Source organism: Mizuhopecten yessoensis, unplaced genomic scaffold (assembly GCF_002113885.1).
Source record: "Mizuhopecten yessoensis strain PY_sf001 unplaced genomic scaffold, ASM211388v2 scaffold7529, whole genome shotgun sequence".
Classification (NCBI taxonomy): Eukaryota; Metazoa; Mollusca; class Bivalvia; order Pectinida; family Pectinidae; genus Mizuhopecten; species Mizuhopecten yessoensis.
Genome location: NW_018407093.1, coordinates 632523 through 646256, shown reverse-complemented (window position 1 = coordinate 646256; position 13734 = coordinate 632523). Strand labels below are relative to the sequence as shown.

Genomic DNA, 13734 nt, shown 5'->3' with positions numbered 1-13734 from the left:
TTTGCAATATTTTAAATGCTTTCTTGCGAATATCACCAATTTCAAACAATTTCCCACCATTTCACGTGATATATATATATATATATAGCAGCACGTGAAGGCCCTCCACTTGACCATCACATGTTAATAGTTTAATGATTGGAAGGAAGTATGTAAATGAGTATTAAGGTCACAATGAGGTATTTTGAAAGGCTCGAGTGGTTTCCGATTGACACACCCAAAAGAGGTGCTATGCATTCGGAAATAGTAAGTGGATGACTGGTCGGAGAGCATTCAGTTTAACCCGTTCCTATTACCCACGTGCAGGGTTTTTTCTGAAAGTTGATGTACCAGTAACGTTCACTGTCGCTAACATCAAGTCATGCCCTAAATTTCTGTTTTAAGAAAGTCCGATACATTTTCGTCAACATCAGGTCATGGCCTAAATTTCTGTTTTGACAAAGTCCGATACATATGCTTCGCTGATATCTGGTCATGGCCTAAATTTCTGTTTTGAGAAAGTCACATTATCGGTGACTTCTGGGAAGGACCCTCTGCTTTCGCTTTCACTTCAATGCAAGGTCACAGGAAGGCACGAAATTCATATAATGTATTACAATGGTTAAATATAATGACAAAATCTCAGGATATTCCCATATTCAAATTGATGTTCATGTCTGAAAAAAACTTTTTTAAGCACACTCCATTAAACATAGTTCTCTTGATAGGAAAGCTGCTCCCTAAAACTGTCGAAGTGTTTAATAATTATAAGTGCACACTTCCCCTATTATTACGTTATATTCATGTTTAGGTCGACAATTCATCATATCAAAAAGGTATATGTATGTTTTTTTTAAACAGAAAGTCAATATAATATGTATGACGTCACTTCAATGGCAATATCAAAATTGTCTTTTCCGAGTGCACCACATTTCTCTTAACAATTCTCGTATATTTGATTGTTTTTAATGATAAACAGCATAAGTGTATATAAGAAGGAGAAACTTTCAGTGAATATGTTAATATATGGACCTGCAATGTTGTTTCGTGATCGTAATGGTTATATATCATTTTAGTTATGGTCTATAAAACCACATATTCACCTCAACAAAGATGCATAATTGTTCAAAATACCTCTCAAAGAGCCTCATGTTGCATGCAATTATCGAGTTTGTTTAATAAATCCAATTCAATCCAATGCCATCACTATTGTCAAATCATCAAGACATGTTGGTTTTTGTGTTGTAGGTATATATAAAAAGAAATCCCTTCATGTTTTGGTGTACGAATACAAAAATTCTACGGCTTTGTGTTGTAGGACTACACATTATTCTCTAAAACTTTAACAAATAACACATGATATTATCAGCCAATCTCTGAATTACTATTCATTCTAGCCCCTCGAAGCCAACGAGGGCTGGTGGTTACGTCATAGATATGGATATTTACATTTTAAGGATCTTCTTAAAGAGAAACGAACCAACCGATCGATGATCCGTTAAGAAACCACAGTAATGCAGGACTAATTATAATGGGGTGTTAGTAGCCCGCTCATGTAAGGGATACAATAACTGCCCGGGCGCTTATATTGATAGTGTGTTGTTTTGTTAATTCTAAAATTGAAATAATATTTTGATGTTAAAAAGCTGACGAATTGAAAACATCGTTCCCCATAACGGGCCTCTTTCATACGCTGAGGTCACATTTACAAATGCATTTATAAAGCTGTCATCTCACTTCTGTAACACATCTGTGTATCATAGTAATCAAGATGTCTCCTCGACATGGAATGGGACTAATACAATGTTACCTGATAGTGATTTGGACATTATTGATGACGTCATCAGGAGGTAAGTGGTACATGTTTGAATATAGACGTTTATTAATTATTTTCTTCGAATTATGCCTTAATCCAAACAACATTTATTACTGTATTCCGCTATCACAATACTTTCTATTGCAATCATTCTAATATACGTACTTGGCCCGTTCCCATGTATTACCCTGAATTTAACTCTGTGCTCAAACTTATTTTCTTTGAACTAAACTTGCTGAAATTACTGGACACGAGAAATGGGCTTGAGCACAGAACATTGCATTGTGCATGAGAATATGTTTTTATGAATACAGACACAAAATATTTATATAGCTACACTGTCGGTTGTATGATGATCCGATATCTACGACAAGTTGTATCACGTTGTTTGTTGTCAATCAGGGGAGCTAAGGTTTTATCGATGAATTCTTCCATATCAGTACCCAGTGGTCACGTTGTATCCGTATTTGAAAATTAAAGCCCTCTATCACAAAGGATCAAACAACCAAAAAAACCAATACATACTTATCTATGAACTAAAATCCCTTAAATGAATATGCATATGTTCCATGTGAGAGTCATTGGCCAAAAAGGCGATACGTCAAACTTTTTTTCTTTTTGAGCAGGTTAGTTTCATATCACATTTTGAAATCTGTCTTTGCACATAAGAAATTATTAAAACTTTATTTTGATTTTAATTCTTGTCTCCGGGGACCACAGTTTGACAATGGTTAGTAGACTTCATGTTTTGATAGAAAAAAAGAAACTTAACTATCAGTTATTGTTAATACATCGACTGTAGTCAAGAAGAATGTGACCATGACAACGGCTTGGCTCTTTGTTGCTATACAAATGTATCACATGGATTTATGTTTGAAGGAATAATTTATTGTCATTATATGAAACCCATGTTCAAACATATTTCACTGTTGATGATGATTAAAAAGCATTTGTTGTCACTTTGCCAGGGGTAATGTTCACCTTGTCTTAATGCCATATTTCATAAAGCAATGTTTTAGAGGGACAAAATATAAGAGTTTATGTAAAAATGTCAAAGGTCACTGTTGTAGACATATTTAAAGGATTATTGCAGGGAAGGTTGTATTTTATGTCACTATTTGAAAGGCCAGTGCCCGTATTTTTGTCACCGTTAACATACACCAGTGTTAATGAGACAGCACTGAATTAAACTGAATATCAACATGAAAACAGTTATTTTATAGTTTTTAACAAAACATCACCTTTTGACTTACTCGACGGGTGTCGTCGATAAAGCAGAAGACGCTAACTTACTGGATCACCTGGTTTTATTCTCTTTGCACTTTTTCAAGGGTCTCCATGTAAATCCTTCTTTATTATTTTGCCCTAATTTTATCGATTTTGAGTTCAAATTTGTTATTTTCTTGTTTTTTTCTTTTCTCATAAAATTAATTACATTTCGTTTATTTACATTCCTTTATGCATTAAAACCATGGATGCAAGTGAAAATAACAAAGATCAGGCCCCGCTGGTATAATTCTTTATTTATGCAAGGGACAACGCAGTAAAGAGAACATCGCGTTTTGCGTGAACATGTGAAACTTCCGTTTGAGGTCTTAGCAACAGTGTAGCAACAAAACAAAAACATAAAACACAATTCAATTTGTAGAATTTTACATGCAATATGTTGCTATTATATATTTTCTTTTACAAAAATGCAATAATGCCTAATGTTCATTTGAACTACCATAATAACAATGCTCTGATGGCGGACTAGAACAAAAATTCAAAAAGAATTAGGTATTACGTAATGCGGCCCGACAGCGTGTAAATACACAATGTGATGGGGTCATCCGTGTTATGCAAACAGAAATGTTATTTACGTCAATGGGTCAAAGCTCACCGAATGGAAACAAAATGATGTATAACAATAGACCTTATTTAGGGCCAAAATGGTAAAATACAGCACATTGAAATTGTCAAACGACTTTTTTCTAAAACAAATAACATGAATATTGTCAGGTATGTTTACCTTAACGTTTATCTAAGTTTACAGTCGCTAAATATATTTAAATATTCAAACAATCTCTCGTTTCCCAAAAAGGCATAGGACGCTACGGAAGCCTATACGTGTCATCTTGATTGTTTTTCTTATCTCGTTATAACGAGATAGCCATCTTGTTATAACGAGATAGTTATCACGTATAGGCTTCCGTAGGACGCTGATCATTTCGTGTGACTTGCTGAAAAAATAGGCACCGTTAAACGGGTGCACATAATACGTCTGTACTGTGATATATTGAAAATACAGACTAAATTATTATTAATGACTATTTTTGTTCAAACTTTAACGGTTTCGAAGTTAGTGCTGTACACCAAAGGTAATATACTGAATAGCATTCATATGGAGAATGATGATCAACATGTTGATACATGTTAAATCGAGTTATGGTCTAACCAGTGTTAGTATGTGTTGCTTAAACATGTTGGCCTTGACCCAAAGTGTGTGATGACCTGATCGCAGGTCATAATCCTAAATTAGCGATCGTGAAACATTGACATTTTGAAAGTGTGTCGGGTCATACTTGGTTGTTTTTTTGCATGAATCTGTGTCACAGTTAACAAAATTGTTACCTTAGACCCCTGGCTATGTGTCACAGTTCATAAGATCGTTACCTGGGACCTAAGGCTTTGTGTCACGCTTCATAGGATTGTTACCTGGTGCCTAGGGTTTTTATGTCACACTTCATAAGATTGTTACCTGGTACCTAAAGCTTTGTGTCACAGTTCATAAGAGTGTTACCTGTGACGCAGGTTAGCGATCTTGACTTTGGGGATGTGACCTTGATTAAACATCATGACTGAATCTTGCGTTGTAGACAACACTCCCCTAGTGGTTTATACAAATCAAAGTCGGAGCTACACAGTTATGAGTCGGACAAGATGCACCATGACCTGAACCATTTGGATATAACCTTGAAGCAAGGCATATCCCTGGGTTGTGGGCAACAGTCCTCGAAAGTATAAATAATCCGAGCAAGGGTAACACAATGACACGAAATGCGGACGGACAGACGGACGGACAGTGCAGAACCATAATTAAACCCGCATCACATACGGACATATAACAGGAGCTATTTTATTTCCGAAAATAAGGTGTATTGAAATAAAAGGTTACCATTCAGATGAGTTAAATTGTTCTAAACAATAGTCTTTTAACGAACTATTGTACTTGTAGTTTTGGTATGTCACATGTCTCCTTCGGGAATTAAGGGTTAACAAAGGGCTTTAATGGAATATTCATCAACATAGATGTCAGATGTGTCAAGTGTGATAAACCGGTCTTTTATAATTATTTTTATAGTTATTTTATTTTCAATCAAGTTATATTTTTGAACTCAACGATTGACCAATACCTATTCTGTTTACTTTTAAACAAAGTATATCGTAAATTCAAATGTAACTTAAGTTAATATAAAGGTTTTACTGTTTAGATACAAATAGAGGTTAAATCTGCTTCAACATGTCCACATTTTATCAGTGTCTATAAATATTTATTCCTTTAGCTGGTTGACTTTTTATGGAATCTTTAGTTAATGTTTATACAACGACTGTCGATATTTTCAGTGATCATTTCCCCGAGCCAATGCGTTGGAGGACAGAACTTTCTGACGTCATCAGCAACCTACACCGATCTGGTCATCAGTGGAGCTTTCAGGTATCATTTATATATTATATACATATCCATAACACTAGTTGAAGGGAAAATATTTGGGCTATTTAACAACTGCTAAGTTGAATCTTGGCATTTTAAGCAAATAGTGTAATACATATAATTTAACATGAGGGTAATTATAAATTATTCATATACGATGACGCACATTTTCTCTACATCCTCACTGGTTGAATTATAATCATGTGGAGGACGGTGATCTCTGCTATTGATTTGGTCTTGCTATTTCAGAAATGGCAGGTCGGTATTCACTTTATAACGTCAATATACCCCCGCAACGAAAGGGGTGGGGGGTCGGTTATAATTGAATCAGCGTGTCTGTCCGTCGGTCTGTCCGTAGAAAATATTTGTCTGGACAACTTCTCCAAAACTACGGGGGCAATTTCAAAGACAGTTTTCAGATATGATAACTAAACAACTATCCCCTAATGTTCTTTTTTCATTCCTATCTTTTTTATTGAGTTATTGCTCCTTGTTGTCATTGCCCTGACAGTTTCTCCTAAACTATGACTATGCGCGGACTTCAACGCAAGTTTACCTATATGGTAACTACCCCCTGATGTTGCGCATCCAAGTAGTCATTTTATCAATCGGATTCTTTTTGATGGAGTTATGGTCCTTTGATGTTAAATGTTTGTCCCGACAACTCCTCCTAAACTGTGTGCCGATTTCAGCGAAAGTTTATTTATATGGTAACTACCCTCTGCCGTTGTGCATCCGTGTATTATTTTGCATTTCGATCCTTTTTATGGAGTTGTTGCCCTTTGTTGAAAAATCCTTGTCCGGACAACTCTTCCTAAAGAACCATGCCGATTTAAGGGACACTTTACAGAGTAAATGATAACTACCCCCTGTCAACCTGTGTAGTTGTGTACTTTCTATTTATTATTTCATTTGCTTCCTCTCCATTTAGGACTCTTTTTGGGGGTAATCATGACTTTTTCCCCCCCATATTTCAAATTTCGGGATATGGCGAATTGAGTAGATATCTTAGTTTCTGCTGAAAGTTCACGTTTCAATTGGAACGTCGTAATGCTCTCTAATAAATACGTAATTTTACTCTTATTTAACAATTCAGGACTTTTGTTTCGGTAAATTCATGTTGATATGGACTTGAAAAAGCTACTGACAAGGTGACAGCTGGCGTACTGATGTTTAGCCCTCTGGCTGGAGATCATCCCCAGTTAGGTGACTAAAAAAGGTGTTGAAAATTGGTCTGAAGGCAGCGATGAATATCACCTCATTGCATGCCCTTTGGAACTAGCACACGTCCTGATGTTGTCCTAACTAAATATGTTGGAGTGGTCAACCACATTGGCCCTCAGTCGGAGTCACGGTGATGTTCCGACACCCGTGTCCCCCGCAGCCCGCATGGTAAGTGATTTGCCCTTGGGCGTCACCAACATACGCCGGATGGTATTCAGTATGTACAGTAACACACCTTGCCAATATTTCAGGATACCGACTGTGCCACGTAACAGTCACGGTAACCCGTTAGTGATGCGAGGGCATACCGTTTTATACAGCTCTGCGAGATTGAGTTGCCGACTCCGAGTTTGGGACCGTGTACTTTGCACACTATTTCCATGCAAATAATGAAGTCATTGGTGGCTGCTTTAGGTAGCAGTGTACAGTAGCACAATGACCATGGGTAATATTTTTGATACAATGAATAACCCCTGTAATATAACATGTATCAACATTTAAAAACAAACGGCACTAAAATTGGCATATACATGATGAAGGGGACTATGTGGGCTTCATAATTTAAAAAAAAAAAAACGAATTTGGTTTGAGACTAGAGTTTTGGGCATTTACAAATCTGTGTCTACACAACAAAAGCTAGCTTTTCATGTAGTCTATTTTTGTATTCAGCACATGTGTAAATATTGTGAAAAGTCCACCGGAATGACCTATGCTCATACGTGAGTATTTCTGTTACCGAGTAGGCGGTATTTAATTTCAGACGGGTTTTAAGAAAAAAGTCACTACTTGCGGGGGTCAAATTTTTTGGTTAAAAATCATGTTTTTTGGCATATTTTGGTGTTTTTTGATATGGTAACCATGGTTTTTTACAAGTCCCAAATCTGGAGAAAACAGTTGTTGAAAAAAAAGGTTTTCTAACCAAAATTAAATCAAAATGTAGTTTATAAATATGTATATATATGTAAGTGTGTTGTGCAAGTTGAATTCACTATCCATGTTTATCTGAGACATGCCCGTTATTTGTAGGGTATAGCCATTGTACACTGCTATCTTAGAGGTGGACAGAGTCAATGCCTTTGACAACCCATCTTGACTTAGTATCACATATTGGTTACTTACACTACTTTGAGTTTGATAATTATGGTATTGTCGTTTTAAGTGTATATTACTTATATTGAATACTATATATCATTTAAATTACTCGTTCTGCTAACTATGTCTGATACATATATTAGCTATAAGTTTAGTGTGAATTTACATGAACGTTACAATAGTTTTTACAAATATAGTTTAAGTAAATCACATTTCTAGAACTCATTTAAGGCGAAATTGTCAAACCATATGTAAACGGCTGAACCTTCATCATCCAGCTGCCTTCGTTCTCGGCAACAGCATTGGATTGTACGATTATTAGGACATATTCGGTTAGTCTCTTTGTTCCGTAAGATACCGACTGGATAGTGGGACATCGTGGGAAAGTTAACGTCAATGTCTTTGGAAGGAAACGGGGTTCTGATAAACTGTTCCGTAGTTGACTGGATCAATAGATCTTACTTTACAGCTTATGGGATACGACAGAATTCTGATTTATAAATGTATTTATTTTCAGTTCAGACCACATTTGTACTGTAGTGATACAAAATGAGGACTGCGGCGGGGGGGTAGAAGTGGATGATAAAATCTGGAGTACTATACGCCACATGGATTCAGTGGGCATCTATGATGGTAACAGTTTTCGTAATATTTTTGTTTACATGCGATACACTTTAACTCAGAGGTCTATCTATCTTTAGGGGATTGTCGTTTATATACGTACATTTTCTGGTTTTCTTTCAGATATTTTAAATATCGATGTAATGTCGTCCGTATCTCACAACGTATTGATATATTACTTTAAACGCCTAACAGTTCTAATATACATTGTATTATCCTAAGGGGCGACTAATGCGACTAATATGAGCCCCCATTCAAAATCGGGGATGGGCGCAGGATGGGATTCGGGGGTGTCGTCTCACCTAGCATACATTTGATATTTTCATGTACACAGGTAATGTATTGGGAGTCTGCTAGGTGATATTTGGTGTCAGAGAACAATAAGACTGAATTACATGTCTATACTATAAAATGTATTACCATATGAATATGAACGTATACACAGGGATTTTTGATGTTAAAATTTATCTATTTATGATTTCCACTTCATATATTAAAGTCTATTAGAATAGAGAATTTAGTTTCCTAACTTTGCATATCATTTCTCTTTCCATATTCCTAAGTTTGTTTTCAAGTATTCTGCTTGACCTAAATATTTCTTCAAATTAGGTAAGTGGTTCTGCTGGTCAAGGTTATACCATTTTTTAATAAATTGGCCATGTAACCTAGATTTCAGGGTATGTTTCAAAATAATTTGCTTACGTTATATGTCTCCTTATACATGTATATCCATATCAGTTCATCCCGACTCAGTAAGTATTTTCTTAATATAATATATTTCTTGTTAACTGTGCATCATCTTGTACACATTACTCAATGATTTATGCAATACATTGGTCAACACATATTCAGAGTAGGGGGTGGAGGGGATCACAGTCTTGTGTGTCTTTTTTTTTGGTGGACATTAAAGAGAATATAAAGGTTCTGCTATGCAACACTTTGGGGTCTGTGTCGTTTTTCTTGTTCCACTTCCATGCTCCTTCCTTTCGACGATCTCCTTCCTGTGACCCTGGCTTTGGTGAGCCAACCGACCAGTCAATCCACCCACCCACCAAGCACAAAGCCACCCCCTCCCCCCAACCAACCAACCAACCAACCAACAAGCCCAGTCTGCCTCCCAAACACCAACTCACCCTCACACCAAACCAACACCCACCCAACCAACCAATTAACCTACCCACCCAACACAAAAACTACGCACACACCATTAACCAACCCACCCTACCACTCACCCACACCAAGCAACCAAGCAACCAAAACAACTTATCAGTCCACCCACCAAACCAGCCCGCCGACCAATCCTACTACCCACCCACCAACCAACCAATTTAATTTACATCTTCGTTGTGTTACTGCAGGGCCTTCTGCGCAATATCCGTCTATTGAAAAATACGTCAGGGACAACAATCGGATGTATTCTCATTATCGTCGTCATCGTTATGGTTTTGAAGCCAGGAGGTCATCTGGAAGATTTACTACTGTAGTTGTCCTGTTCCCACAAAACTCCCACAGCCGCCGATTCTTTACACTACGTTATCGTAATACACCCAAAGGTAAATGTTTTGTATACTCGAACCCACTGTTACTCTAATATAATGTACTGCAATCATTATTGCAATTGTTCCTGATGCTGCATGGATAATGATGATGATAAAGAGCCAATTTTTCGATGACGACGATATTATTGACTTTAAGACAACACTTTGAGACGAAAGTGTTTTCTACAGAATGCAATAATAGTGTTGTTTTTTTCGTTCGATTCGAGTCGATGACACCATCATTTCCTAGATCATTTCATGAAAAAAAAATCGGATTATTATCTGTATCCTTCTTCATACCACCTACCGGTAGCATGATATATTCATTATCATGGATTGTTAGTACGAGAATACTCAGGTGGAAGTTGAGAAAAGGTAACGTCCTGAACCGGAAATAGTAACCACACAAAAGTGATTCGTGTAAAAAAATATATAAAAATAATGTGAGTACCAGTAATAGTTGTAGTGTATCGACTCAGCGAGATAGCCATCGTGTTTGCTTTATTAACATGAAAGCGAATTATTGATCATTTACTTACATAATAAATTTACCTAAATAAGTTAACGACATAAGTATGCAAACCTAGATTATCTGGTCATTTTTATTGTTGATTAACAGTATATATTTACACGAACTGAACAATCAGTCCACCTATCTAACCGACTCAAAAATACAAACATATAGGATACCTGAATATTCTTGCCACCTCAATTACGTTGGACATAGTGAGTATGTCGCTCTCATTGCAGGTGCATTGCCTACAAACGCTGGGAACAGTGTAACTATTGGAAACTCTGTATCTGATACCTGTGGGAAGGTAACTCTAATAGCCGTCCAGAAACCAAACTTCATTACATCTCCCGGATACCCAAGAGAATACAGCAAGTAGGTTCTGATATTAGTTGTCACGTTTTAAAATTCAAATACAATATTCTTTTCACTATACAATGCAATATACTGTGTAATATATAATACACTATTACATGTATGTATACTATACAATACAATATTCTGTATACTATACAATACAATATACTGTATACTATACAATACAATATACTGTTTACTATACAATACAATATAATGTATACTTTACAATACAATATTTTGTACACTATACAATACAATATTATGTATACTATACACTACAATATAATATAGACAGTAAGTGAGTTTAGTCATCATAAAATTAAAGTCAGGAATTTGGATAATGCTTTTTCACAAAAAAATGTTTTTAAATAATACAATTTACTTGAAAATAAACAAAGTATATCAATTTCAAAGTTTCTTTATCAAAATAAATGCTATTTAAAAATTAGGTAAAAGAAGCATTGCTTCCTAAGTGCATGAATAGTAGCTTTGTATTTAGAAGCAAACAAGCTTCGTACTTGCATAAGATAGTGTTAGTTATACTACTATGACTGATGAAGACCATGTGGAGGTGTTATGGTCGACAAGATGAGCTAACTGGTAATATTATATTTCCTGATATGTTTGATACGAAAAGCGATGTTTATCACTATACATATTATGTACATGTGTATTATGTTGTGACTTGAGACCCAGTCCTAGCTTTAAGGACGTGGCAATACTTGAATTTGATCTCAGTTTACATCATGGACATTGTCCCTTCTGAGATACCTGGTTTAATTCCCGTGAACCTTTTCAATGGTATCTGGGTCAATATACAGTTATATAACCCCAGTGTAATCGATGTTGAGGTTAAACTACGTTTGTTTAAACTTCGGATTATTCCTTTGCATATCACCATGCCTGATGGAAAAATGTATGTCTAGCAAATACACGAAATGCAACTGTGTTGATAAGCTACAGAGTAATGGTATATTTCAGTTCATTGGATTGTAAATGGAATATCATCTCCGATGACATATGTAATGATGACGTCATACAGGTCACTATTCATGCACTGTCAATAGAAGAAACTTACGACCACCTCGTCATCTATGACGGTAGGTGTCTTTGATGTCAAAACGTCAAAAAATGAATTATTCTACAGCCTTATTCAGCCAATAGATTTTATATATGCTTACGAAAAACAATGACGCAACTGTTCTGCATCGCTTTTATATTTTCAGGTCATACTTCCTTATTATGGTAAATACGCAAAACACAAATATTAGGATTGAGGATATGTTTGAATATTTTCTAAGCTTAAAAATTCTTCTGCATATATTTGCCATCAGTTGAAGCATAGCAATACATACAAAAACAATTTGTTGGGGTATTCTAATTTTATGAATAAATAATTACTTTAAAATAAGAGATTTGTTAGTCTATAGTGCTTGCTTTCATTTTTTTTCGGTATCCTGTAGTGGGGTCATTATCTCTGAATACAATAATGAAAGAATCGAATTGCATGTAGTAAACTCAATTATCTATGTGAATTGGAACTGATTTCATTTTTTCGCGTCAATCAAAAGGTGATAGCGAGTTTGACCCAGTGCTGGCCAAGTTATCAGGGCACGAAGAGCCACAGGTCATCATGGCGTCCGGAAATTCCATTGTTATCGAGTTTAAGACAGACGACACTGCACCGGGACGAGGATTTCATCTGGCTTACAGCCGGACTAGGGGTATCGTGAGACCATCAATATTAAATATTGCGTTAACCTACAGCACTGTATACCAACTTAATTTTATGAGTTGATTTAATTACAGTTGCTGACTGAATTCTAACGCAACAACTGTAGATATTCGTTTCATTCATTAAACACAACCAAATTCTGTCATTTGTTTCTGCAATTCATCTGAAGAAAGAGTTATATACATGTACTCTAAATTTGATTCGAAGAATTGTAAGGGGACCGATCGACTGATCAAAGATTATATTTGCTCCTGAAACATGTCAGGGACCTGATAATTTGTTACAGCTACATGTATATTTGGACCTTAAAGTTTAAAGATTAATTTTACACGTTTTAGGGCCTTAGATCAACCTTCGGTAAAAAATATAGATCAAACAATGATGACATCGAAAGTTGATCCAACCCCCTAAAACGTGTAATTACTCTGAACACTTTAGTTTAGGTCCAAACATAGCTGTAACTAATGATCAGGTCCCTGTGGTCAAAGTATGTTTCTACTAGGGTTAAAACAGCATGGTCACAGTAACTTGGTACTTGATAGCGTTTCCAAAGAGGTCATTTTGAATTATATTCCAAACCATTTTTCATGTACAATGTAACAGATCGTAACTTGTCTAAATATGTCGTGTACCTGACGTATCATTTTAATGATGTTCTAGTATAAAGGTACAGACAGACTTAGATAGGTGTCTATATCCCTAATACATTACGTACAAGATCGCCTCTAACCGTTGCTCTAGTGCACTGACGCACGGATGCCTTTTGATAGGATTGCTGTGACATTTATTTTGCTTTTCATTTTCATTTTTACAGCAACGCCTTCTCTATCACAGACGGTCACCATCAAAAAGACAGAGCACGTGGCGGTGATGTCCATGAATTTTATATCTAGTACCCAACACCGCGCGGTGTATTGGAGTAAAAATGACGTCATCATTCCAGAAGACAACACCCACACACTGACCTTGACCCCAACTAAGGTCACCAGTGAGCGTGACCCTGATGTGGCTGTGGACGGTTTTAGAACCACGCTCAGGATCACGGAACCAAACACACGTGACTTCGGCATGTACAAAGTGGCCGTGGTAAACGTTTTCGGTATCAGCGAGCGTACTGTACTTCTCAAGAGGGGACTATCACTATCAGGTAGCCGTAAACACGGA

The 13734-nt window shown here is 36.3% G+C and overlaps 1 protein-coding gene across 1 annotated transcript in view; it reads left to right on the top strand.

The window, feature by feature from the left end:
- The first annotated feature begins 1399 nt into the window (after window positions 1-1399).
- LOC110453868 (deleted in malignant brain tumors 1 protein-like) overlaps window positions 1400-13734 on the top strand; it is a 31605-nt gene continuing 19270 nt past the window's right edge. The window contains exons 1-8 of the mRNA XM_021503053.1: window positions 1400-1829; window positions 5402-5492; window positions 8323-8438; window positions 9785-9979; window positions 10715-10850; window positions 11817-11935; window positions 12407-12559; window positions 13385-13717. Coding sequence (XP_021358728.1) covers window positions 1751-1829; window positions 5402-5492; window positions 8323-8438; window positions 9785-9979; window positions 10715-10850; window positions 11817-11935; window positions 12407-12559; window positions 13385-13717 — 1222 coding nt within the window. The 5' untranslated portion in view covers window positions 1400-1750. The remainder of the gene's footprint in view (window positions 1830-5401; window positions 5493-8322; window positions 8439-9784; window positions 9980-10714; window positions 10851-11816; window positions 11936-12406; window positions 12560-13384; window positions 13718-13734) is intronic.